Here is a 27,975-nt window from a genome sequence, read left to right as displayed (position 1 = left end):
CAGCATGGTATGTCACTTTATTTTTCTAGCATAATAATTTAAGTATTTACACACTGCACACTGTTTTACACAGATCCTTATTCATATACCTATGAACCACATCTAAAGGTTTCTTTGCAAAGATTCAACACACTGATGGGGGGGGGTGTTCCAAGCATAGCAAAGAGGACAAAAAAAAAAAAAAAAAAAAGTCTTTTAAAGACAGCCATGTAGAGCATCTGTGAAAACCAGTGTTTCCCCCCAAGTGTTAAGCTTCCCCAGGAGACTTGTGAATAGCTACAGCATATCCATGTGTTGGTATGACCTGAAGCTCTTCTAAGGACTTCATGAACCAACATGTGCAAGCAGCATTTTCTCTGGGAACTCTAAAGAAAAATCAACCTGGTTCTTCTCTAGAGAAACACATCTACTTCTGAAAGTTATCTGTGGGGACTATAAAGGTTTTACAGGGACATCGCTTAAAAAGTGAAAATAAGTAAATACACTGATCCTAATACTAGTGATGCAAGATGCTTTTAAGCATCGTTTCAGCTAAATGATATGGCAAAACCCAATTTTTTCCCCCCAACTACTGAAGTGTTTATTTTCCCTGAAAAGGACAAAGGTGTATTAATTAAATACATTCTAAACCCAGACACTGTAGAAATCTCTACTATTGCTTTTACTTCACTTTTATACTATTTGCACAAAAATAGTGGTTAAAAGTATCCTTGATATTTTTCCTCCTTTATTCTAATCGATTAGAAAATAACATTACTAGCTTACAATAGCTTTTGAACTGGGCACATGGCACCACAGTTGAATAAAAGCAGCCAAGTATCAGAGCTGATGGCAGGTAGGTCCCTAGTCCAACTTCTGTAACAGGGTTAGGTTCCAACTTTCCAGAGTTGAATCTTTTAAGAAACAGGTGCCTTATTTTCCCAGGCTGCCCAAGATTACTCTCTCATACACCAGAAAGCAGAGGTTTGCCACCTCCAGATGAACTCACAATCCCATCCTGAGACTGGAAGTTACATCAGTCCACTAAGAAACAGAACTTTACAAAATGATATCTTGCTGCCACTCTGGGCCTCCAGCAGTGCCACTGGTCAACAGGATATGGCAAAAAACATGACCTGGTCAACCAAAACTCAGCATACTCTTGGCCTCAATCATGATGGTATTTGAAATTCTTTTGTTCGCATTTATGTAAACTTGAATTATTAAAGTACAAACGGTGCCAGTTTTTCTTGGAACCAAACATTTACAATTGGATATCACAATATAAACCTACCTATCCTGGAGTTAACTTTCTCATTTACTGTTCTTGTTTTTGTTGTTGTTCTTTCCCTTTTGCAAGGGGCACCAACAACAGAATGGAAGAGGTGAGACGAGGAATCATTTTACTCTATAGGGATTTCACCAAGTTACGAGAGCAACTAATGTTCAACTACAGGTGTTAAGAGTATCTGATTTAAAAAGAGAGACTTGGGGAGCATGAAGTTAGGTAACGAGAAATCTGGACTGACCAGCATCACAGGTAAGTGCATGCTGGGTTAGGCCTAGGGGGCTTTTCTGTCCTTAACACCCTACTCCATTTCATCATGCACAAAGACATGTCAAAGACTCTCACAAAGACCAGGAGTAGCGGGCAAGGAAGCACAGAGAACTCTGTGATGGGCTCTGGGTCTCAACATCAAAGGAAGATGAATAAACCCTACCCTCAAATTCTTAAGTTGAGGCAGAGGAGGGGTAATGGGGTGAAGAGAAGGAGAATGTTTCTGGGCCCAAACAGTTAAAGAAGAGAAAACTAAGAACGTGGGCTCCCACAAATTATGAAGAAAGAGCAAGTCATGATTATTACTAAACTTATGGTTTCATATTTTGTTTAAAGGGAATAGAGTTAAAAGAGGGGAAAACCACAATTTAAATTGAGTATGGGATGAGAAAAAATGTGAGAGCTACTGAGATCCAGCAAGATATTTATCTATAAACTGCCATCACAAAGGACCTTTCTGACTATGGAAATGGCAGTTTCATAGGTTCAACTGAACAACACATGTGCTTGAAAGAAAATAATTATAGCAACACTCTCTCCGCCTTCCAAAAAAAAAAAAAAAGTGACAGCTGTTAAGTAAGGGCTCCTTATTAAGATCAGCATTTACAAGAGTCAAAAGCACCTATAAGGGAAGAGTTAACTGTCCTTTCCAACTGAGTGAGGGCAGAAGAAAGGGTAGGGTCACACTCCAAAGGAAAGGAGGCAGCTCCATCAGGAGGTGGCCAGTGAAAACTACACGCTGTGGCAAATCAGTAGCAATGGGAAAGGGCAAGGGGAAAAGCCAAGAATAGCTACAGACAACTGGTCACCTTCCAAGGGAATGCTGGGTATGGTGTCTGTGTATATGTACTATACATATTAACCAGGTACACACATAAATATTTAATATATAAAAAATAAAGTGCTTTCTAACAGGTTCCCGGGTAGGGACAATTATAAAACATTTCACAAAACTGCAAAACAAAATTGATACAATCAAAGAACACTGCATCCAACATATGTGAAAACAACCAAACAGAATATGTACAATCTGGTGGTGTCCCAGGATAAACATCCTGTCATATACATGGTATATACATATATACTCTTTTACTCAATATATTATGACAATATATATTTTAAATTTTTGTTATAGACAAAAAATAAAAACAAAACAAAAGACAACCCCTACAAAAACACAATAAGGATCAAGCACATGAGTCCTAGACTGACAGACAAATTGCTGCCACCACGGGGAGTCCCATTGCCACTGCTGGGAAAGATGTGCCAGCGTTCCTTCCTGGGGTGCAGTGCCTCCACATCCTCTAAGGCACTGTGGGCTGCAGCGGTAAAGTTGGCATCACCAGTGGTGAGCAGGTCGAAGACACAGGACTGGAAATAGATGTCCTTCACTGGCATCTTCTCATGGCATTGAGTGTTGGCAGTCTCCAGTGTGTAGCCAGGCCAAGCCTGCACCAAGGAGGTGTGAGGCAGGCTGTGCCCCAGAATGGCAGACACCTGGCCCTGCCCATCATCGATGCGTTCACTCAGGGGGCAGCCATTCACACACAGCTGCAGGTCCTGGCTTTCCTCAAAGGACATGGCTAGGTCCTCGGGCATTCGGATGGCAAGGGTCAGGTAGCGACCCAGCTGTCGTACAAACACTGTGGTGCCTATGTAGCGGGCATGCATCTCCACGTAGCGGCCACTCTCCCTCTCCACGATAAGCAGGCTTTTGGCTTCCCCATCCCCACCGCTGGTGGTGCCATCCACAAAGGCAGCTGGTAGGTCATCTGTCACAGCTTGGTATACTTTCTGATCTGTACACTCACGGTGAGCTTTGAAGATGATTGTGATCTGTGGGAACACATACAAAGGTCAACACAATGGGTGGGAGCAGAATGCCCTACCCCGATAGCAAGCATGCCCCTCCACCTGGAGTAAAACGATTTAAAACAGAATCTCCAATCTTAATGCAAAAACTCTCGTCTCAGAAATGTTGAAAAATAAAGAGTATCTCATGTATTTAGAATTAAAATTAAACATAAAATCAGGGGACCCAAGGAGCGTGCATAAAGAAAAAGGCTTTTTTTTTTCTTTTGGTACTGGGGATTGAACCCAGGAATCCTGAGATATATCCCAAGCCTCTCCTTTATAAAAGTTTTTTTTTTTTTAATTTTTTTTTTTCAGACTATCTTGCTGTTACCCAGCCTGGCCTCAAGCTTGTGATCCTCTTGCCTCAGTCTCCTGAATTGTGGGGATTACAGGCAGGGACACCACACCTGGATGAAAAAAGTTTTTTTACTTTTATAAGACAGAGAACAGTGTTGCAGTTGGGAAACAGGCAATTTTTATTGATAATTTGTATCTGTCTCTTTCCAAAAAATGACTGAGACTAGCATAGCTCTGAGAGGGGGAAAGAGTTGCCTAAATTATATAGAAAGTTTTAAGGGGCTTAATTAACAATGTATCTACCAGAACTTTGCTTTTTAAAAAGATTCTTCATTGGGCTATCAGTATACCAGCCCTGACTTATCACTGCAAACTTAATGTAAATTCTAAGAGATGAGGCAGAGTATGGAGGTGCAGCTCAGAAACAGCTACTAGCCATCTGCCTCAGGGACAATTTCTTTAAGTCTCTCAATCTGATGCTTTGCATCCCATGACAGGGAAATCATTTGGCAAATATAGCTCCCAACTGCTGGAAAAGACTACACACCCCAGACTTAGTTAGAGCAAATGTTTCCCCAGCAGTGCCAGGACCCTCTGACTCTTCAGAGCTCTTCCTAGCCAACTCTCAAGTCTTCAAATCACGTACACAATGCAGGGAGAGAAAAAAAACCCATCTACTGAAAATGTAAATGCTTCCCTTCAGTAAGCCCATTTTCTTCCCTGCAGAATCCTTTAATTAGAACAGTTATAAAAACACAACTAAACTGAACCTTTAACACTCCTTTGCCTCCAACATGCAGTAAGGGTAGTGGAAGGGAGGTACCTATGAAGAGACAGAGGTTTGTGTGTCACATAGATGGGAAAACTGCTCCAAAGAAAAAAAGACTACATTTGGAGATTTGTGTTATTGTTAGTAACTGAGGTAACAGCTCATTTCTTTCTTCCCTCTTGAACAAAAAATAAAAGGATCAGGTGACTTCAGTCAAGAACGAGGCAGACAAGCCAAACACTCTGTGAGTGGCTCTGGATGTAGGGAACCTTCCAGCTCCTGCAAGGGAACTAATCAAAACAATAGGCCCTTGTTAAAAAGGCCCGAAAATGCCCCCCTCCAAGTCCTCACCACCACCCTCAGGTTTATGTCTGAAGTTTTTCCCCAACTCAGCCAGCATTTGCTCACACTATTTAATTCCACATGTTCCCACTGGTGTTACTTGACTGGAATTTTCCAGCCATTTCATTTTACTTCAGCCAGTTATAAAGCCAGATCTGAACCAGCTGCACTGCAGAGCAACTGGTTAAATTCATATCCGTTGTTTGCAGCTGCAACTAAAAGCCAGACAATGTGCTATGAAAATGCTGGGCTTTCTCCCTTCCTAATTACCCTGAGCCACAATTTGATTTCACTACCAGCCTTCTCACATTTCAACACCTCCTTAACAGCCTGAAGGAGGTGTACCAGAGATGATTTCAGGAAATTTGCTGTGCATCCAAGCATAGGACCTTCCAGAGTGAATGGGGGTTTTGAGTTAGATATCTAATGGGACTATAAAATAGATTTATTTGGTGGCTCTAAAGTCAGTTTGACAAGTGCTGTTTAAAGCACACTGGGATCCCTTGGAGGTGAAAAGATTAATTGAAGTAAATTCTGCACCTGAAGGTTAATAATACAAATGGCTAAAATAAGACTAGTAATAGACTTTATATAATCACGATCTTCATTTTCAACTATAACATACTCAGATTAAACAAACTCTTCTATAACATCTAATTTGTCTTTCTAGTTTGACAAACAAAATTATTTGCAAGAACTTTTTTTGTTCACATTAGAAAAAACAAAGAGGAATTACTTTTGTTGGGACAACAAGGAAGAGATATCCAATTCCAGACAGGTTTCTGAACAGACAAGCAATGCTCCATACCAAGATGAGTGGAATAGTTCCAAACATCGTATGAAGCCTGTTTTTTCGTTAAGCACACCAATTCCACCTCAGGAACTCAGAAGTCTGATTTCAAACATCTCACGCTCTCAATCCCTGCAATGCCTGTAACACAAATGACAACTCCACATACCTAGAAGGTCACAGGAAAACTTGACTCCTCTAACATATATACCTACAAAATATTTCAGTTTTCCTCACAGATTCCTGTTTGTCTTTCCAATTTTCTAGGAGTGATTTTCTCTTTTGGGTGAGATGATTTTCACAGAATCCGTATAGAATTACTCACTGAATCAACATGCTGAGGTGATGAATTGATCCCACAGCATGGGTGAGGCCTCCTGAGGGCTCCTCTGTAGTTTAAGTATGTACTGACTAGGTATCTAGATATATAATCAGTGTAAATGTAGAAATTTCTGGGTAATAGAGTCACATGACTTGAGTTTTGTAATGTAATTTCATTCCTCAGAACAATTACAACATGAGCTCTTAAAATGCAAGCACTCAGCTGTGAAGGGCAACAAATTTATTTTCAGGTTGTCTTCCTCTTCAGAAAAGCAAACTTCATTCATTATTCTTCTTTCTTGTGATACTAAAGATTGAACGCAGGGGTGCTCTACCAGTAAGCTCCACTTCTGCTGCCCACCCCAGACTCTGTCTTTTTTGTATTTTGAGAAAAGGTCTTGCTAAGTTGCCCAGGCAATCCTTGAACTTATAATCCTCCTGCCTTGGTCTCCTGAGTCATTCTTAATAGTTATAGCATCAAAAACATTAAAATTCAGTGGGAGTTTTTGCAACTTCCAAACTTCTTATATTTCCAAATAGCAGTTATCAGAGCATAAAAACAGAATAGTCAAAATTGTATTTAAAAGCTTTCACACAGTATTCAAAACACCAGCTATTCTCTTAACTTTCCCCCTCCCCCATGCACTGATCCATATGCCGTAATAACTCAACTTGGCACATCTGTTCTATGCCACACCATTTATTATTGATGCATGGCATTTCTGTACATTTAAAACATCAATGTCTTTTGTTAAACCTCCCCCACCCAGTCTCTCTCAACCCTACCTTAGACAAACTACTCTAGTTCTCCTCATTTATTTTTAATGTTTCACTCCCTGAGATCTTCACTACCCACAACTGTCTATTAGGAAGAGGAAGATACAGCTACACAACCAACCTCTCCACACATGAAAGGCAACAAAAGACTAACAAGGTTTGTTATGAAAGATTAAAATTAAGAGGCATCAGCCCCTCCTTTCCATCAGGAAAACAAAATAACGAAAGAAAATATATTAAATGAAAATGAACTAGCCCACAACAAGGAAAACAGGACTGCCTCTCCAAGAAATCCAGATATTTTCCCCAGGGACAACAGCCTTGCAAAATGCTGTACATAGGTTTTAAAGCAGCAGAATTCCCCAAAGGCTGTGCACTTAACTATTTGTTCATATTGTATTTTGGAAGAAACATTTATTGGCGTTCAATCAGGCCACTTGGCACTGCAAGTACAGGACCTTTCTGGGATCCTCAAATACCAGAACTGGACTTTCAGATGGAGGAATTCATCTCTCTTGGCTTAAGGTGGATCTGGAAGCTAAATTTAAGTTGTCACAGAAATTAGTTTGAAACTTATGGAAACACAATTCTGATAGGTACCTGGTTAAAATTCTGCTTATGTCAAAGGAAGTTAAAATGAATTTTATTTCATATAATTAGCTCATATGACTATTTTGCCACTCTCTGGGTATAATTATAGGCTGAAAAAACAGCAGACTGTGAGGGAGAATGAGACTATACCCTTTCACTCTTACATATGGGAGGGGCAAGAGCTGACAACAAGACCTCTAGAGAGAACAACAAAACCATTCTAACAAGAGCACACGCTTCAAAGAGAAAATCAGGCTTCAGCTCCATTCCCAACACACTCAAATTCTATTTCTGAGGGTCAATTTCTCCAAAAGTTGAGAAGTGAAAACCCAGGAAGCTCTGAAGCTTCAAAGGCAGCAGAGGGCTTTGAGGCACCTTCCTTGCCAATCTTCCCTAACTCCACCTGCCCATCTTTTAGGGTAAGTAGAAGTCTGGATCTCAGCTGAAGCAGAGCTACTTCTACTCCCTTCAGGAAGAGAGGCAACTGTCCTGTGGTTACACAAAATTGCTGGAAGATTAAAAAAAAAAAAAAAAAACCTTTCTGTCTGAACAATTTCATGCAAAACCCACAAAGGTTTTATATGCACCATATTTCAGAAAAAATGTTGGGCTGGGAAATATGTGATGTCACTGACAATTTTCCTAAAAAAATAAGGAAGACAATCTGTTAGGAAGTTGTGAACTCAGTGAACTGGAATGTAATTTTAGAATCACAATTCAGCCTATATATCAAATATCTTAGAGAAAAGACACATAAAAGTACAAGTTGTTCAAAAATTTTATTGGACTAGGATTAGATACTAACAGTAAGATACTACATGTGTTTACAAGCTGAATGGCTGATTTAAAATATTATCATCATAGATGCCTTTTAAGGCTTAACTGAGACAAAAAAAAAATCCTACTACCTTCAAAACATATACCAAAATATGTAGGTTTCTCTACTCTCAAGTCTCCTTCCATGGAGCTCTATTCTTGGAGCACCTGCAGGAAGGATCCAGAGAAATGGAATGGATCACACTTATTCTTCAGTATTGCCCTAGGTAATAAATACATGCAGGAACAGGGGCTGCCTTGGCTGCTCGAGGGGTACTTGGCAGCAGATGGAGAAAGAAAAAGCCAAACCAGAAGGGAAGGACACCCACAGCTGAAGGCTGCTAGGGTGGTCCGGAGAAGCATCAAGCTCACTGGCTGGAAAGAACATTCAAGAATGAAAGGGAAGCTGGCCCAGGGATGACACATAAAAGGGACAGGCACAAAAATGCTGACTTTCAAAGAGTATTTTCTATACACTTAAAACAAGGAAAGCTGAAGCACAAATAGGCACAGAGACAGGGAACCTGGCCAGCTTCCTTCTATACAACAGAGTAACGTGACACTGAGCAGGAGGAGGAGAGGCCTCTAGGCCTGTAAGTCTCAGTTATTCCAAAGACTCCAAAGAGGTTTTTTCCCTCAGCTTGTCTGCTGTGCTCAGACTCCATTGTGAAGAAGCCAGCTCCCAAAGGAGCTCCCTATGCTTACAGATGTGAAGGTAAGCATGTGAGGCCTGCCTTACAAGCCTGGGCTGCCACTCCTTTTTAGACTAGAGGCTAAAAGTATTTTGAAAGGTGAGAGCCTGGGCTGGAGGCAGTAACACTTAGTTGCTCAGAATTTGCCCCAGAAGGTCTTGCCTTCAGGCATCCCCCTCCAGATGGGAGCTGGGGGGACAGGGCATTGGCAAATGCTCTGTGCCTGGGTTCAGTGTGGTTTTTCCCAAAATGGGTGGCAAAGAAGAAACCACAGCCTTTTTGATCACTTCTGGGTTTTGGGAAGTGAGAAAAAAAGGTAAAGCGTCTTCACTAAACACTCACGCCTTGTCATTTCTAAGATTAAGGTCTTTTTCTCCTCTTCTTTTTGTAGTACTGGGGATTGAACCAGGGGCACTCACAACCACTGACCTATATCCCCAACACATTTATTTATTTATTAGGTACTGGGATTTGAACCCAGGGCCTCATACATGCTTAGGAAAGCACTCTACCAACGAGCTACATCCCAGCCCTCTTTATTTTTTGTAGTAGTTTTTCTGTTGGCTTCAGTTAAGGTGGAAAAATAGTTAGCCTTAACTGAAGGCCAGGGCCTTGGGCATGTGAAGCAAGCACTATACTTAGTGAGCTATATCCTCAGGCCTATTTTTTAAGTTTTGAAACAAAGACTATGTTCCCCCAGGAGAGCCTCCAACTTGTGATCCTCCTGAGTGAGGATTATAGGTGTGTATGCCCATTTCAGGCTCTAAGTTCAATTTCAAATCCCCATGGTTACAACAAACAAACAAACCCCTTGAAAATTTAGGAATGAGGTGATAAGAAGTAGTGACCATGTATTTCAAGAAGCCACTTAAAGGAATGCTACCCTATAATATCCCTCTATCTTCATTTTCCCTGGGCAGAGATAGAGAATGACATCAATACCTCATAGGTACACATGGGTATGTGTGTGCTTGTGCACACGAGACTTAAATGGAAAGATAAACCCCAACCCCAGTTTCAGGAGCACATGTAGAGCAGATGAAAACTTCGAGTTTAAATGCTGTCATATCAATTCTATCCACAGCACAGACACCATATTCCAACATGAAAGAGCCCCACCAGAATTAGCCAAATGTTCTTTCAGCTCCAACTCTCAAAATAACCAGCCTAGTGGAGCATAAAGAACTCCCTTCTCCACAGAAACAATTCACCTAAAGTTCTATCTAGACCCCAAAGGACCATGTTTTTAATGCAAGGTTGTTCAGTTAAAGTCTGTATCTTAGATGCATGTTAGCTGTTCTTGTTACTTATCACTTAAGGACATGTTCTTAAGTTACCCCACCTCCTAGAACACAGAATTCAAAACAGTAGAAGAGCAAGTTCTTCCGCAGTCAAAACAAATAAAGAAAAAATGGTTAAGTAGCATTTTTCATTGTTCAACATTGTAGGTAACTTTTCACATGCCACATTCCACATGGGCAGAAACTGTTTTTTTCGCCTTAACTGAAGCCAACAGAAAAACTACCAACGATCCAATGTTTCCTTCTCGCCCCTTCCCCTGAAAATGTTGATGCAAAGAAAATTCAACAGGGCAGAGAGAGACATTTGGAAATGTGACAGGAAAACAAGTTCTAACTCTCAGCTAAATATCTGACTTGGCCTGGTGCCTCTGGTTTAAACTACAGAGGGGTGAAGGTTTGTTTTAAAGCAGCAGAGACCTATAGGACCCACATGGATTCCTGCCTGGTTCGAGAGTCCTTGGGTTAATTTCACTTACAAATGGGGAATTTTGAAGGTCTCCTCCTTCCAAACTATATCAGGGACAGAGGAAGACACCAGGGATTAGAAAGCCTGTGAAAGACTGTTACTCAGAGTTATGTTAATGCATACAGAGAATATAAAAGTGTGCCCTTTTGGAAAAGTGTAGCATAATGAATAACCAAGGTTTGCCCATTCACCTTACAAAATGACTTTTCAAACTTCTAGGTTCATTATATGGCTAACAATTTCTCCTTCTTTCTCTGCTTTCTTTCACCACATGTACTCTGAATTTTTTTACCTCCAGGCACTCTACTGAAACTATATGAAGCAAAGTTAAGTAGTTCCTGGGTCTAAGACCTTATAATCCAGTACAAACAAGAGCTATGCAGGAAATAGAGAAGGACAAATAAGAACACTGCCACCTGGAATTGGAGCTGATTTCTGCCCTTCTAAAACCTGTCCTTTAATGTTAAAAGAATTGTTTCTATAATAAATAAAGTCAGGAAAGATAAGACTGTGTAACATATGGTTTCAGGAACATTTTAAAGATGAAATGGGATCCTAAAAAATGACTAAGAACTGCTAACTGTGGAAACACCAATGCAAGTGACGGACCACCTTGACTGTGGGAGGTAGAAAGAAGGTGTGCCAAATCCCAGGAGTAAAAATTTGACTTGTGAAAGCAACCAAGGCAGGGGTGTGCCCTGGTGATGGTTTGGGGCAGGTTTTTGCAGCAGCTGCTCTCTCTGGCCTGCTCTCCCTACCCTTTGTGACACTCTGTCAGCCTACAGAGTAATGTGGCTGGGAACAAACTTATGAATGCAGCTCACCAATGTGCTACAAAGAAACTCTGAAAACAGATGTGCTTATATACAAACCCCACACTTCTCCACTGAAAACTATAAATTTCAGTTATGTGCTTACATTCAGGCAGAGGCTACCATTCACCCCTACATCTCTTAAACACAGTGGTTCTTTTAATACCTAGTATTTCGAATGTCGCACCGAATGAATGACACATTTTATCAGACAGATTATTATATTTAGGATGGGTTATAACTACAAACTCCTTTCCCATATGTTCCAATGTGTCTCAATGAGTCTTATAACTTTTTAGTATCTCTATATAGCAAAGTGGATCACCATAAGGGATTAATTTCTACGAGACAACAATAATTACCTGAATAATACATGGGATAATAACAAAACTAAAAACAAATCTCAAATTTAAAGAATTACAATTATTTGCAAGACAGTTTGTTTGGTGAAAGTGCTCTATATTCCCTAAATTTTGTGTCCTCCCTGCATATCAACACCACATGCATGAATGTCACCCATACATTTGAATCACAATTCTGCCAGTGAGAAGGAGGAGCATCTTTCTCAGCCTATAAAAATGAAAGGATGGCTACTGTGCAGCTTACATGGTCTCGAAAGAGATGCTAAAAACATAATGGGGCGCAAAAAAAATAAAAAAATAAATAGGTGTGGGGTCGAGAGAGGACAAATTTCTAAACACTGATCCAGAGATATACTTAAAATGACAGTTGAAAGCCTTTGCAATGCAGATAAGTCTGGATGATTGTGTAACCAATACAGAATGATCCAGAACACTGGTTTGCCTGTCCATATGATACTGTGGGAAAATACCAACATGCTAAGAGGCATCAGAAAGGAAAAGCAGACTTACCTCATGTCTAGGAGCCTACATGAAAACAGAGATTCATTACCATGGAAAGCGTTGCATTATACAGTTTGAGGAAGACATTAAATGAAAATGAACAAAACTAAGTTTTTCTACACCTTTAGCATCTGTAGTAAAGTTCCAGAAACTTCTAATAAAGTAGCTACAGAATTTGAAATTTCTGGATAATTATGGAATTAAACACCACACACATCCCTGATGGGAAGGGCTTCCTAATGTGTTTTGGACAGGTACTGGGTGCTGCAATGGGATTACCAGGAGCTGGTAGCTCATTGCAGGAGCAAGGGTTTACAAGGCACCTCAGAAAATCCACACTCCAGGTCAGCAGGAATTTGGTTTGGTCAAGCACAAAAAGCAGACCCTTTCCCAAATGCCAGCTACTTTAGGATAAACCCCTTCTTCCACCCAAGGATAAAATTCAGTAAAACAGGTAACAGATTGCAAAAAATTGTTACAGGGCCTACAATTTGTTATTTTGTTTTATTAAGACTGAAGAATAGTACAAGAAAGCCAGAGTGGCAGAAAGGATATGACTACATTAAAACTAAAGGAAAGATAAAGCAAAAGCATTCAAATTGATTGCAAATACCAATTATTAAAAATACCACCATTGTTTGGATTATAATTTAGTAACAAATTCCTGAAATTTCATTAAAAAGGAATCATTTAAAATGCACTTCAAAGACTAGTGTATTTTGTTTGGGGTTTGTTGTTGTTGTTGTGCTTTTCTGCAGTGTTAAGGATCAAACCCAGTACCCTGAACATAATAGGCAAGAATTCTACTATTGACATACGCCCCTAGTTTTGGTAAGGGATAATATATGCTACTAGAAATACACTGGTAAAGTGCAGAATCCTTCCTTAAAATAATTTACCCCCTAATCATTTCCTATGCTCATGGTGTACACAGATCCTTAATGAATACCTTTGTTTGAAACAGAGCCACACAGATACACTGAATGAACTAGGGTTGAGACTAAGGGGGTGGCAAAGAATGTGGAAGAGAAGGAACAGAACCCAACCACCTTCACCAAAAGATGATCCGGCTCTCTTGCGAGTATAAGGCCCAGGAGAGCTAATGACATAGGTCCTCTCTGGAGCCTACAAAGTGTGGGTTACCTCCTCCCTCCAAACAAAAACTGCTTTTCTTGCCAGTGTAGCTAACTATGAGTTCTATGCCCGCCCCTCTCATCTCAGTCTCCCCCAGTACCTACATGCCTACAGCTGCCTCTCATGACTAAAGGTGGGGAAGATGGCCCAAAGCTGATGTGGATCTTAGCCGAGTTGTGTAGGTGTGCCAGAAATCCCTGGAGCTCTGGGGTGGAGAGATGAAAAACCAGCTCTGGCTTTCTCTTCAGTAACACATCTACCTGGCAAGCTGGCCAACTGGTACAGACTGCTCCAGAGAGCCGAAGCATAGCAGGCTGGCAGAGAGCATAAACAAAAACAAAGAGTCCCCTAGAAAGCATACCTGCGCACACCATGACCACCTGGAAAACAAGCCCTGCTTTTCCCAGAGAAGGCAAGGAGAGGGCCATGGGGCAGAGAGAACAGCGGAGAAGAGGCAACATCACACACCACAGGCCTATCTGCCTTAAAACTGTCACTTGTTAGGGAGGAAAAAAAATGCCAAAAATGACCCCTTGAGGACAATTGACTTCTTCCTCTTTCATTCTGCTATTGGTCTTTTTTCCCATTTTGTCTTTTTGTGATGACAGAAAGGAGGTTATTTATAGGCAGGTAGTGCTCACTAAGTTGACTGGAACATGGCTTCCAGAAGAAGCTAGGCTTTCAGAACTGAGTTGTCTTAGTGACCTCACTGAGCAGCACAGCCAGGGTTTAGTGCTCCAGTTTGGTGCTGAAGGCAGGAAAATGAGCGAGTGTTAAACAACAATTTCACTATCACAGCTGGCAAGCCCAGGATCCATGATATCACCAGTTTTCAAACCAGTGACAATGGGCATATGGGTTATTAAAAATGCTTGACCACACAAGGATGCAGTATCTGCCACATGTGGTGCCTAGTTATCCAATAACTGGTCTACACATGTGTGTGAGTTCTCAGTAGGGAGTGGGACTCAAACGAGAAAATCTTGCAAAAGACTTTTTTAGAAAGAACCACAGTACACAACAAGGAAAAAAATCAAATCTTGTTTGAAATTTGTTTTGAATTTTTTGCCTCAAAGTACTTTTATTACCATCACTTTTTTTTTAATGCTTACAGTCTATAAAGGTTTTATTTTGGCACTTGATGGGTGAAAAGATCGTACTGCAATATTTTAGGCCTCTGCGTGGTTTCACCAGCACATGTCACACCAGCCTTGAGACAGGCCATCATGAGTAACCTTCCAGATAATTATGTGGGCTCTGGAGAGAGTTGCAAAGAGGAGGAGGGGAGAAAAGCCCCCTCCCCAAACCCCAAATGAACAACCAGAGGTTGTGAAGCCATAGAGTAATTTGCTGCTAAACAGCATGGTCACCAGATGTGGCAAAATACTTTCCAACAGCGCAATTAAAAAAACCACATACTCTCATCGACCCCTTGAATTTATGTAAGAGGACCACTTTTCTCCCCTCCTTTTTGGAATGGGTAAAATCTCTGATAATTACCAAGCAGGGGGAGAAAATAAATAATTTTTATTTATTTATTTGCTAAAAATTATGATAAGATAATTCCATATCAGTTAGAAAACTTAAGTGCTTCACCGTACATTGTTCTATTTATATAATATTAATACTTGTAAGGTTACTGGTTATCCCCCAAATATTTTCATCATAATCATAAAATATGTAGAATTTAAAGTTAAATGATAGACGTGACATGTGACTGGACGAAAGGCATGGAAAATAAAACTTTGGACTTGTGAAAAACAAAAAACTACTATTTTTGTATTCACACAGCTTTTATTAATCTCTATAGTCTTATCTGAAGTTGATTTTTCCAGTTCTTGATTATTTGAATAACTGATTATGACTTCCTCCATTCCCAGTTCCATTCTTGAAATTTCAGTTATCCACTGACTCTGACCATTCCCAGTTTAGGTGTCCTATGATTCTGCAGGAATGATGGATTTTTGGTTATGGTCTATTTTTTTTAAGAATTTCTTTTTTTAGTTGTAGAATTTATTTTTTAATTTTGTTTATTTATTTGTTTTTTTAATGTGGTATTGAGGATCAAACCCAGTACCTCACACATGCTAGGGAGAACTCTCTACCACTGAGCCACAACCCCAGCCCCTGACTATGGTTTGTCTTGTAACTGCAAAATTTTTTATCTTTACCACATAACTTAAAATAAATACATATTTTGTGATCCACATAGGAAAAAATATTTGCATACATATGAAAATCAGAGAAAAAAGTTTCTTTTGAGATGTAGTATTCCGTAAAGCAAAAGGCAAGCTAGATCTTTTTCAGAGAGTTAAAGTATAAACATTTTGGAGATCCCCTTAGATGTCTGGACTAGGGTTAACAGTCCTCTTTTCTCAGAGAAATGACTTTTAATCTTAGATTTGTGGCACTCCTGGGTGTCTGCAGATATCTCCTGAGGTGTTATAAAATTACCTCCATAAAATGCCAAGTCAAATAATTAAAATTCATTTAAAAAATATACTGCATGTGTTTGGAGGCAAGGGAGGGTATCCTGGAATCAAAAGAACAGTCATAAGTATTTCAAAAGCTTGATCCCCACCAATTATATTTTACACTAAAGCAAGTTATGAGTAGATGTAATAAATAAAGGAAATTAAAGCAAGTGAGATGGTCAGAAGCCATATGTAGGGTTTTGTGGTTGGGATAACAGGGAAGGAGGTGGTTTTACTTGGGACTCTCTTTTAGTAGAATCAGTTTTTTACTTTCTTTGCTAATGATTAAATTAGCATTGGATGGCAATCGGAAACTCCTCTCTACCTATCTGTAGGAAAACACTGGTGCGTGGAAGTAGGTGTCAAAGACCTCTGAATAGTGTTAGTGCTTTTTAAAATAAATAAACATGAGCTATAGACAATGGACAGAAGGCAGTGTAAACTTAACTTAATTTTGCCAGCTTTTCCCTTAGCTTCTGATTTATACTATTAACACAAGGCCCGAGATTACATGGGAATTATATATCACTGTTCTGCAATATCCAATTTGTAACTTCCTTGGTCACCAAGAGGTTAGTAACTAAAACACCATTATGGGTTTGCCATTGGGAAGCTTAGCTTATAGCTATTATGTTTTACTATAGCTTTCAAATCACCAATAAAATATGTTTCCTTATAGGTCACTGCCCCAGGTTTCACAGTTTTCTTCATTCAAAATGCCCACTTCATTCATCTGATAAATCTGAACATGGATTTCTTCAAGAAGAATCACACATATGCACTCAAAAGACATCATGGAAAAAAAAACACATTTTTTTTTTCATTAAATAGGCCTGCATTTTCTTCCAGGAGAAGTCCATTTCACTGTTTTCTTTTATTTTTCATGTCACTGTTTAAATTTAGACCCATACTTTATATTCCAAAGCAAGTTCCTTACTAAATTCTTTATCAACTCTGTTAATTGCATCCCAAGAAGACATTAAAATAATAATAAAGACTCCTCTAAACTAAGCCTTTTATACCACATTTTGAAAGTTGTCTGAATCAAACATCTGGAAGTTATGAGTAGAAAGAAGGAAAATAAGAAAGCACACTTGCCTTATTTGTAGCAGTGGCACTGGATCCAGGGACCACAGGCACATTCGTGACTTGAACTGAAAGGTAATTATTATCTATGAGTGGCCAGGCCCCTTCCACTTTGCACGTTTGGAAGTGATCCTTGAAAGTTCTAAGGTGAGGATCTCCAAACAAACCACAAAAAAGGTAATTGGGAGGGTTCTGGTCCCCTCCCCTATGTTCTCTGGCTCCTGTGTGGCTGTGATAGTTGCAAGGATCATGGGTCACTTCAGGGTTGGTAGAGGATGTGGGTCCATCCTTGGAACAGTTCCTCTGGCTCATGAGGTCACTGATACCTAACACAGCAGAATGGTATACCAGGTTGCCACGGCAGGCTTTTGAAGTTCGCTGGGTGCAGCCAGCATAGGCACGCAGCGCCTTGCAAAACTCAGAGTCAAAGCCGTCAATGGCAGAGTTCAGGTGCGAAGTCAGGGACACAAAGTCCGTGGTACATTTCTGGATTCGACATTGGGCCGGCTGTTGGCAGTCACCTATGGGAAAGAAGATAAGACGGACCGTGTAAGTGCTTCATAACTTCCTGAAGTACATAAGAAAAAGACATTCTCCTCTGGGAAATGTTTGTTCTATCTCATATACTCCTATTTTAAGAAACCTTCAGAAACAGGGTTGTATTGTGCTCCCATGTCTCTTTCAAACTAAGCCTGGGAGAAAAACTGTATACAGTTATTTAACTTAAAACTTCAACACATGAGCCACTGTGAGTGAACATTAGTCTAGTTTAGTGCTCCTGGGTTAAAATGATAAGGGAATAGTAACTGAAATACTTTATCAGGTTATAGATTTTGAGAAGGATTCTCTAGCTTTAAAGTAAAGCCAAAGACACAAACTTTGAATTTTGAAAAGTACATGAATAATTTGCTTTGGAAAGTATTATAAGAACAGCACTATGTACAAAATCATGATTAAAGCCTCCACATGCAAGGAAGGAGAAAAATCCTAAATTATAGTATGATTAATTAAAACACCTTTACATGATTTTATATACAAGGTACAGGTTGAAAATACCAAGAAAAAATCCAGGTACTAAGTTATTCTAACTTTCCTGCAATAAACTGGATATAGTCACTGTTTCCTAGTTTCTACAAAACATAGGTGCTCTGTTAAAAAATACAGTGATTCATTTGACCAAGCTATCTATTTATATCTCCCTTAACATCGCTGACACTCTAAGATTCCAGCTCTCAGGCAGATCACAAGTAAAAGCGCACTAAATAGAAAAGTACATGCTGAAATTATGCTGCACAGATGATCCAACCATGTTTTTTTTTTTTCCCAGAAAGAGATTCAGAGAACTATAAAGCACAGAATTCCCTCAGAATATATAGACCTTATATTTTTTCCCCCTTAAACCAGCATCCTTATAAACCTAATAATTTAAACAAAGCTAAAATGAAGGAATAAAAACCCAGGTATTACTGTCTTATAGTTTTTAGAAAAATTGATTTCCAAATTATCTTTTTTTGCCACCAGCCTCTCAATTTATAAAACCTCTCCAAAACATACAGAGAATCCACAAAAGCTAAGCATAGTGGCACACACTTGTAATTCCAGTAACTCAGGAGGCTGAGGCAGGAGGATTGCAAGTTTGAGAGAACCTCAGCAACTTAGGCTCAAAGCAACTTAGCGAAACTATGTCTCAAAATACACAAAAATAAATAAAAAGTGTTGCTCAGTGGCAAAGTAGCCTTGTACCATTAAAAATAACAAGAACAAAAAGAGAACTGACAAGAATGACAATCAGTGTTGTGTGCCAATCGATTTAATATTCTGTTTCATAAAGTGGGAACAACAGACTTACTGAAAAGAGAAATTCTGGTCTTTATCATCAGTCTCAAATTATATAGAAATTAACTGTAATATATATTTATGTTACTTAAGAAATTTTATGTCTTTAAGACATAGAGGAAGCCTCTTCATCCCTTCAAGTTTTGGGTTCCGTATCTGAGAAATGAGGATGCTACTCTAAGATGAACTTTGGGAAAGGGGAGAGTCACCACCAGTGGAACTACTCATAAATATTTATTTAAATATATAAATATTTCAAATATTTCATTTTAGCAGGTTTTTTTTTTTTTTTTTTTTTTTGTACCAGGGATTGAACCCAGGGGAACTTAAATACTGAGCCACATCCTCAGCCCATTTTTATTTTGACACAGGGCCCTGCTAAGTTACTGAGACTGACTTTAAATTTGCAATCCTCTGCCTCAGCATCCCGAGCTGCTGGGATCACAGGTGTGCGCCATCGCACCTGGCCCAATTCTTTCTTTCTTCCTTTCTTTTTTAAATTCTGAGACAGGGTTTTGCTAAATTACTGAGATTACAAGTCTACATCACTGCACCCATAGTAAACTGCTTTTAATTGGAATAACATAGCCTGCAATCTCTGTTTCTAGCTTTAATAGTGAGAAAAGGATGGGCAGGAACAACCACTGATGACAATTTTGTCAACATTTTAAAATTTCAAAGACCAAGGAAGGAAAAATATTGTACTCTAGACTTTGTATTCAGTTTAATCTGAATAAAAGAAAATATCAGGATTATTTTAATATTGTGGAGCTGTGTACTTAGAGCAATCACTAAATCACTTTAAAAAAAATCACAAAATCACCTTCATATGTTTGGCCTATTTTTAGCTTTCTCAGTCCAAAGCTGACCCAAGCAGCTCCAATATTGTTGTAATTAATTCCTCTCTCCAAAGCAGATCAAGTCTATTGGTGCTAAAAACAAAAACAAAACAAAAAACTTCCCAAAGGCTTTAAAGCCATTTTACAGATAGGAAAACCAAGGCAAAGGGCTATTAAAGGCCTTTTCCTAGATGGATCACAAGCCAGGGTGTGATTAATGTTCTTCAAATCTCCTTTTCCTTCCACCACAGCTCATGTCTCCTTTAATTTCCCAACTCTTAATAACAGTAGTAAATGACAGCTGAAAAAAAAAAGTCCAATGTAACTGTTACATTACTTTTAAAATCATATTCATAGCAAATAGAAAGCAAAAACTAAAAACAGGGCCATGATCTCTCGGTAATGAACAGTTCTTATATACTACAAATAAATGACAGCACAAAAAAGTTTCTGCTAAACTTTCAGTGCCTATTTGTTCTTTTTATGGTCTATAAAATCTATCTGAGCATACATTTACTTATAATTATCATAAAATATCAAAAGTAAGAATGCCTTGGAAATATAGATGCAACTGTTCAGAAGGGAAAAGAAGCAGACTTCAGACTGCTTTCTTCCCTTTCCTTTCTTCATCCCCAACCTCACTCTCAAACTTTCCATTTTTCATAGCATATAGGTGCTGATTGCTATGAGAAATTTCATGCAAAATGGAAGTGCTTCTTCAGAGAAGGTTTCTAACAGCCTTTTGTTATAAAGATTATTGGATGGAGAAGGGCTACCTAGAGAGAAAAGTGCTTTTGGGTCAGCATTTTCAGCTCCATCTCAGGCTTCTGTATAATGACTAATTTGTAGCATACACCCAGAAATATCCAGGCTTCATGAATTTATAATGACAATGCACACTTTGCCTGTTACAGGCGGTAAAGTAAACCTCCTGTCAAAATGCCAAGACAATGCAGAGTAGAAACAATCTCAAGGATGTAGCCAAGAAGGCCATGAAGTGTATGAGTAAGCAAGTAACTTCCATATTGGATCTCCATTTAGGAACTGCAGAGGTTTGCTAAAAATAAATACACACGTTATGTATATTTAAGTAAACAAACGAAAGCTATTTCTCAAGGGCAGAATTCTAAATTTGCAGTTACAGATTTCTTCATTTTGGGGTTAAATCATCTACAATCAGTGTGATAGTAAATCATCTACAATCAGTGTGATAGTATTTTCATGCCAGTTACTGAAAGTGCTAAAGGACTTGTAGGTCTAGTGCTTTCATTTCATTATTTTTTAATGAATCAGACATAAAGGCCTCACCATTCAAGACAGTTTCCTTAATGTCAGGACTGCATGTGCGAATCTGCAGCACAATCACCAGTTTATAATAAAAGAAAGGAGATATGCTGAAGCTGAATTGAGTGAACCATATGGGGTGCTGAGGCAAATGATATGGATCCAGACATAAAACATATGGTAGTCCATCTGCAAAGAGCACTGCTAGGCTTCCTACTATGGGAAACAACCCCTGCATTTCAATAACATTCTCTTCAAAGAGATCTCTCAAAAAGAGCCCTCTTTTCTATAACCAGATTAATTGTTTATTTCCAACAAATTGTCCATAGAAATTACGCCCCATAGCACTTGGAGTTGAATCACCAATGATGACTTTAGTAAGGGCACACTGAGATAATGATAGGAGCTTTATGTTCCAAATTCTTGAATTTCCCAAACCAATTTCATATGCCTTTCATAGGCCAGCATGGGAATCTTCAAGAACCACATTTGGATCCTGTCATAGGACCCTATGGCAACTATTGGAAACAATGTTCAAGCAGCCACAGGTTGGTGGGGGAAGGGTCCACCCTCCACTTCAGTTTCCATATAAAGAATGTATACTTTTGGCACTATAAACACATACACCCCAACCCCATACACTTGCTTCTAAATATATCTTTTGGCACATTAAGAATTTTTCACAAAATTGAAATGCACATTAATATTATTTTCTAAGGTGCTAAAGCTACTAATGAAAACAATCATTCTAAAATCCTCTACTACATTCTTTATTAAGACTTCAGTTTCCCCAAGTGACAGTATTAAAATGCAGCTACTACACCACAAATGCAAAGTTAGGCAAACTAAATTAAGTTGTTTCCTTAAACCTTAAACATTGTTTTCCATTACTTAAAAATACCTCCCAGATTTTTAGAACCTCTGATTGTGACTCAATAAATAAGTAAAAATTTCTCCGCACAGTTGGGTGGCGTTAAGGTTCATGATTCTTCAATCAGCGCGTTGTGACTGCTGTTAACATAAACATAGGACAAAACGTCCTAGGAGGAAAAGAAACTTATCAAATGTCCTGTTGTTTTCAAATTAAAATCTGCGTTTAAAATTTGAAATTAATATAAAAATTCTTTAAATTCCTCATTTGTAAACAGCGTCTTGGATTTCAATGAAAACTTCCCCCCGACCCAAAAAGAAAAATGGGCATCACACGTTAGCAGGGTCCCTAAGAACTTATTCCTTAAGGCAGCCTCGACAGGGCAAACGCAAACCTCCAGAAGGCAGCATGCTATCTGTCAACCTCTCCTGGAACCCGAAAACACGCGGCTAGCCACGAAGCACGAGTTTTGCAAGAGAGGCAAAACGCTGAATTAAAAGCAGCTTTGCTAAAACCGAAAGAAATCCCTGTTCAAATAAGTTTAAGTTTCTTCAAGATTAACCCCCAGGTTTTTAAAGTCTGAAAATCTTTCCATCTGGTGGGCTTCCTTCGCCTCGCCGCCACCCCCAGCTCCAGAGAAGCAGTACAAGGTTCCTTGTCTCCACTTCGAGGCGGCGGCGGCGGAAACCCGATCCGAGCCTGACTTTCAGTAAACACCAATGCAGAGAGCAATAAAGCATCCGGAACATTTGTCTCGGGCGCACAGTCCCCGCCCGCTAAATCTTTGATAAGCTGCTCTAGGACGGGAGATTTATCAATGGTCCGAGACGGTGGCAGGGAGGGCAACCGAGAGAGGGCTTTCTCCGCGCCTGGGCGCGCCGCGAGCCGGGCCAAGGTGCGTGTACCGGGCTCGAGAGGCCTTTCCCGGCGCTCCACGCTGCCCTTCTGCCCCGGAGAGCGCTTTCGGGACTCAGGCTGTTGGAGAACAAAGCCCTCGGCCCGGGCCTGGTTCCCCCCCGCGCGCGTCGTACCTGCGTGGAGCAGCCCGAGGCTGAGCAGCAGTAGTAGCAGCAGCGCCAGCGGCGGCGGGCAGAGCCGGGGGCGGCGGCGCTGCTCAGCCCCGGCGGCAGCGGCGGAGGCGGTGGCGGCGGCGCAGGAAGGTGCTGCTCTCAAGCCCATGCCCGTCCATGCAGGTCTCCTGGGCTCGGGCGAGGGCGGCGGTGCGGGCGCCGTGGCGGGTCCGGGCCCGTGGCTGCGGCATGGGCCGGGGAACACGCCTCGCTTCCTCTTCTTCCTCCTTCAGGCCAGCGTAGAAGATGGGCCGCCGCCACCGCCGCAGCAAGCGGCGCGCCGCGGGCGGAGCGAGTCGGCGGCGGCGGCAACGGGGAGCAAAAGCATCACGGTGGTCGGAGACAGCGGGCGAGAAGAGAGAGGCAGGAGAGAAGATACAAAGATCGTGAGCGAGTGCCGAGACCAGCCTGGAGAGCGCGAGCGCCCGGGCCGCGGCCAGCGTGGGCTCAGCGGGCGTGGAGTGCGGGCGTGGACCTACAGGAGTGGCACCAGCCCTGGCGAGCAGCCGCGGGCCGCCCGGATATCTGCACGGTGGCCCGAGCGGTCAATCAATCTCAGCTCCGCACTGCCGCCCCGCCCCACTCTGCACCCGCCAATCCGCGCTGCTCCATGCCCCCAGGCAGCACCCCTTTCTTCCCTTCCCATTGGCTGCGAGCGCGCGTCGGCCGGGCCCAACCCGCCACTCTCTGGGCTCAAAGCGTCCGCCCCCGTTCTACCTCCCGCCTCTCGCCTCCCGCCTGCTGTGTGTAATTCGAGTTCCGCGTCCGCAGGCTGCGGGTCGTTTTTCGGCTCCCTGGTCGGCCTCCCTCTTGCTCGGTTTTCCTTTCTCTCTACCCACTTCCTCTATTTACTGTTTCCTTGCTCCCAACTAGAACTGCTGACTGAGCCACTCTCCCTCTTGCTGGAGTTACAAGGGAACAGCCCTTGACCTCCCTTCGAATTAATGTGATGGGGTTCAGCTTCCTCCACGTTTTTGGTGGTTTGTTTTTAATCCCTCCCCACCCGATTCTTCCACGTCCTACCCCCGCCAATTCCAGCTTCAGGTCCTTGGCGGAAGCCGGTTCTTTAATCTCGTGCTGTGCAGCAGGTCCCCTCTCAGTCAATAACACCTGCGGAACCTCTTAAGCTTGTTGCGGACGCTTGGTAAACCAAGCTCCGAGCCGCGTTGGAAATCTGCTCTGCGGTCGGAAGCAGATCAGATAGGCCAGGAAGGTACCGGCGAACTCCCGGGAATTAGCAGGCGACTGAGTGAAAAGCTTACAATGTTCTGGTTTCTTTGACATTTCCCTGCCTCCAAGCGGTGAGGAGGGTCTGAGAGTGGATGGACTTCAACGTGTGCCGTTACAGTGTAGTTAGATTAATGAGAATGGTGAGGTTTTATGCAGCATAATTATGCCACGTTTTGCTGTTGCTCAGTGGCTTTTTCACACATTTTCAGTCTATGAGATGAATTCAATGAATGGTCAGTTTCTACTTTTTAGATTGGATGGGTCCAAAAATTAAGGAAATAAAGAAGACCAATGGTCTGCAGGGAAAGGGGGCTACCAAATGGAGACAGGAAAGAAATTGTGAGACTGATGATGGGATCCAATCTGTTATCAGTAGGTGTGAACTGCTGTCTACTCTCAAGAATGGCCTCAAGACTGGAGGCCACTTCATACTCTCTGACCTCTGCCTTTCCCTAAACCACGCAGGGCTGCCTTTATAAATCCAATTACTGTACATCAAAATTGCAGTTTGCAACTCTACCCGCTACATTACTCAGAATCTCTAATTAGGAATTTCATATCAACCACAGATATGCTAATATTCCACATATTACAGTGTGCTAATCAATGGACTAGGATAATTGGGGGGCAAACCTTAGGTCTCACCAGCTTACTCATTAGACACATTATGAGTTGCTCAAACCACTAGGTTCCTAATGAAGGATACCCATCTTTTTACTGTAACTTTTCATTACTTATTACATACTATGATGACTCAAGTAGTAAACACACCTTTCACTACCCACAGTATAATCCAAACCTTGTATCTATCTTTAATATCTTAATGATAGCTTCAGAGCTGCCTGGAGAGATGGCTTTTAGTGGGACTTGGGGTTTCTGACATTTTTAGATAATATCATGGACTAAATACTATTAGAGCAAAAATTAGTTTCTTGCAATTACTACATATAATCCATGAAATACAGTTCACAAGATACTAGTAAATGTCTTTTTAAAATTAATCATATATGGCACTTTGTTTTTGAAAGTGTTTCACTAAAAAGACACAATAAAATGTACCCCGCCTTAAATCAAGTTTTAATTCTGTCCCCATGAAAAAAAATTCCACTTTATTCATATGTCAAAACATATAACCAGCTTGGCTAATTCCAGCTACTGGGAGGCTGAGGCAGGAGAATCTCAAGTTGGAGGTCAGCCTCAGCAATATAGCTAGTCCATCAGGACCTTATAGAAACTGTCTCAAAATTAAAAAAAAAATAGATTTTTTTAAAGGACTAGATAAGTAACTCAGTGCTCCTGGGTTAAATCAATACCTCCCTCACCAAGTATAACCCAAAGTTAAGTATCAATAAATTCAATTTGATTTGGGTCTTGGGTCTTTCTGCTGGTGACCATGTTTTTCGTCCCCGCCCTCTTTCTTCTTTTTTCCTTCCTGGCCCATCCTGTTTCTTAAATAACGGGGTGATCAAGATTTTCTTATCAATAGAGGGCGTCCTGGAGTCACTGCAAATCCTGATACCGCGAAACAACTGTTCTTCAGAGGAAAAACTTCCTCTCCTCTAAGGTGCTTTATTGCTCCTCTGCTGTAAAATTTGACAAGCTCAAGATTTATAAGCCTAACAATTCACTTTTTATTGCTACATAAGTGTTCAGCCGCTAGAGGAAAATGCTAATTTTCACAATTAAACCACAAGGTGGTTCCTATTTTCAAGACATTAGGTCAGTTGACAAACTAGCGGGTAAATTTGGGCTGTTAGCAATACTTGGAATAGGTTTGCTGAAATAGTCGTTTATTATATACTCAAGCTCGTGTGCTTCAGGTTAAGGCTTTTTGTTCTCTACAATGAAAAATCTGGGAAAGGAGCTGGAATACAAACATTTAATTTATGATTTGTAATAGTTTTATATTTTAATTAGGAAAAAAATTATGAGGTGATTCACAATTTGAACATCTGACACATCCACGCTGTTTCTTGCCACTCATACTTTCTCCCTTCCTCATTGTTTTCAGGAAGGAAAGATGAGACCAGAACATACTTTCAGGGGACCTAGCAAAGCATACCACGCATGAACGTGCAAATGGATAGAATTAAAACACACGAGAGAAACATAAAAGGACTCTAAACAAGATGCGGTTTCATTTCCTGAACTTAAACGTGACGTCTTAACTGTTCCCCAGTTACTACATCTCCATTTCCAGAAATCTAACAGGAGTATCTCGGTTTTCTTAATGGATCGCCTAGGGCAGAAGAACCAGGAATCAGACCCAGAGTTGCGATTTGTGCAACCTATTGTAGGGTAAGGGCTCCTCGGCTGCCTCCCGGTCCACTGTCGAAAAGCAGTGGCTGAAATAGCCAAGTCCAAGAGCCCAGCGGCAAACAGTTCGTGGTTTGTACTTACATCATTCTTAACCCTTCCGTTCCTGGAGAGGGCTCGGCGGGATCAGGGGGTCCCAGAGCTCCGGAATACGCAGGACCTGGGTGTGAGAGAAGAGTCCCAGAGCTCGAGGCGAGCGCTGAGACCCCGGTGGCAGAGAGCCCCGGGTGTGCAAGGGGTTCATCACCCGCGCGTACACAACCGGCCCCCAGCGATCCCTGTGGGCTCCGCCGCGGCTTGCACTGCTCAAAGCGGCAGGTGCAAAAAGCATTTGGAAGCCGCTTGCCAGCGCGCAGAGGTAATGCGCTTCCTGTCCATTTATCTCAGGAAACCAGCTCAGCCTTCCCTTCGAAACAAAATTAACCTCTCATTAGCCAGCCACGCACTCCCAAGAAAGCCTTAAAAGCTTTACCAGCTCACTAATGTATTTAGTCTTTTCTTCCAGGCAAACGCAGCCGCGGCCATGACTAACATCAGCCCCGGGGGTTCCTCTGGGCTGCCCCAGGAGCCTAGTGCCTACTTCTGTTTAGCCTGAAGTCTGGGAAACTCTGGCCAACCCGCATCCTAGTTTGTAGTAACAGGCAGACCCGACACCCCTGAACGTACTTCACGCCAGAAGCCTTCAGAGCAAGTTCTCACTAATTTCATGGGCGCCCTTCACCAAACCCTTAGTTTCGCTGTCCTAAAGGAAACAGAAAGGGCACTTGGGAAGAACTTCAACGGCCTGTTGTCCTCGGGTAGTGGGCGCTGACTGTCCATTGGAGCGCCAGTCCTATCCGCAGTGGGTGCGGGTAACGTTGATGGAGGGCAAACGGGCCGTGTAAGCTAGGATCTAGCCTGTTCCAGGCTTGGGGAATCAAATGTGGTCCTAGGTCTGCAAGTGTCGAAAAGCGGCCTTTGGGAGAGCAGGGTTTTCTCACCATGGCCCCCCGCCGCCCTGGGGCTGGCAGATTTATACCACACAGGTGGATGGAGACCTAAACAAAACAGTCCCGGTCGGTCGCTGCCTGCAGCTCGCCCTCCACGTCCCCCTGGCCCACCGCAAACTTCAACAAAATAAACAACTCACCACAGGCATTCCCTTGTCTGCAGCGCGACGCTTGCCAGCTGGGAAAATAAGCCGCAAGCCAAGCGGCTGAGGCGCAGAAGGAAGGCTGTGCGGCGCCCGCCCCTCTCCCCCAGGTGGGGGGGTGGGCACCAGTACTGCCCGGCAGGAGGGAGGCCCCGCCCCAGGGCTGGCTCTCCCAGCTCCCCGACTCCAGAGTGAGAGATCCGCGAGGGGTCGCGCCCTCGCAGCCAGTGTGATCTCTCGGCCACCTAGGGGAGAGGGCGGGGAGCCAAATCCCTCCCCATGCCCCAACTTCCTCCAAACTGCTTTCTTCCCAGTCCTGCCTCAAAGAGAGCCTGACAGAGCCCCCAGCTCTGGGCAACCTCTCGCGCCACTCCGCCCCCTGCTGGAGCTACCCTGATTGTTCTAATGGGATTGTCGGGTGGGAGTGTAGGGACAACCCAGACACCCTCCTCTAGCTCCCACCTCAGCTCTCTCC

General features: G+C 41.8%; 1 protein-coding gene across 3 annotated transcripts; it reads right to left on the bottom strand.

Moving 5' to 3' along the window:
* Rgmb (repulsive guidance molecule BMP co-receptor b) lies at positions 1–27,802 on the bottom strand. Of its 3 annotated transcripts, none has more exons than XM_026385874.2 (5): positions 27,498–27,802; positions 26,453–26,528; positions 22,784–23,049; positions 16,935–17,443; positions 1–3,373 (listed from the first exon to the last, which is right to left on the bottom strand). In XM_026385874.2, the coding sequence occupies exons 2-5, from the start codon at positions 26,455–26,457 to the stop codon at positions 2,705–2,707; spliced, it is 1,449 nt and encodes a 482-aa protein (XP_026241659.2). In that variant the 5' UTR covers positions 26,458–26,528; positions 27,498–27,802; the 3' UTR covers positions 1–2,704. The 3 variants fall into 3 exon arrangements, with proteins under 3 accessions (XP_026241659.2, XP_026241660.2, XP_026241661.1); XM_026385875.2 differs by lacking the exon at positions 27,498–27,802 and adding an exon at positions 27,035–27,327; XM_026385876.2 differs by lacking the exon at positions 26,453–26,528 and having other exon boundaries at positions 27,498–27,718.
* Positions 27,803–27,975: the final 173 nt, after the last annotated feature.

This window comes from Urocitellus parryii, chromosome 1 (assembly GCF_045843805.1).
Source record: "Urocitellus parryii isolate mUroPar1 chromosome 1, mUroPar1.hap1, whole genome shotgun sequence".
NCBI lineage: Eukaryota > Metazoa > Chordata > Mammalia > Rodentia > Sciuridae > Urocitellus > Urocitellus parryii.
This window is presented reverse-complemented; position numbering and strand designations above follow the sequence as displayed.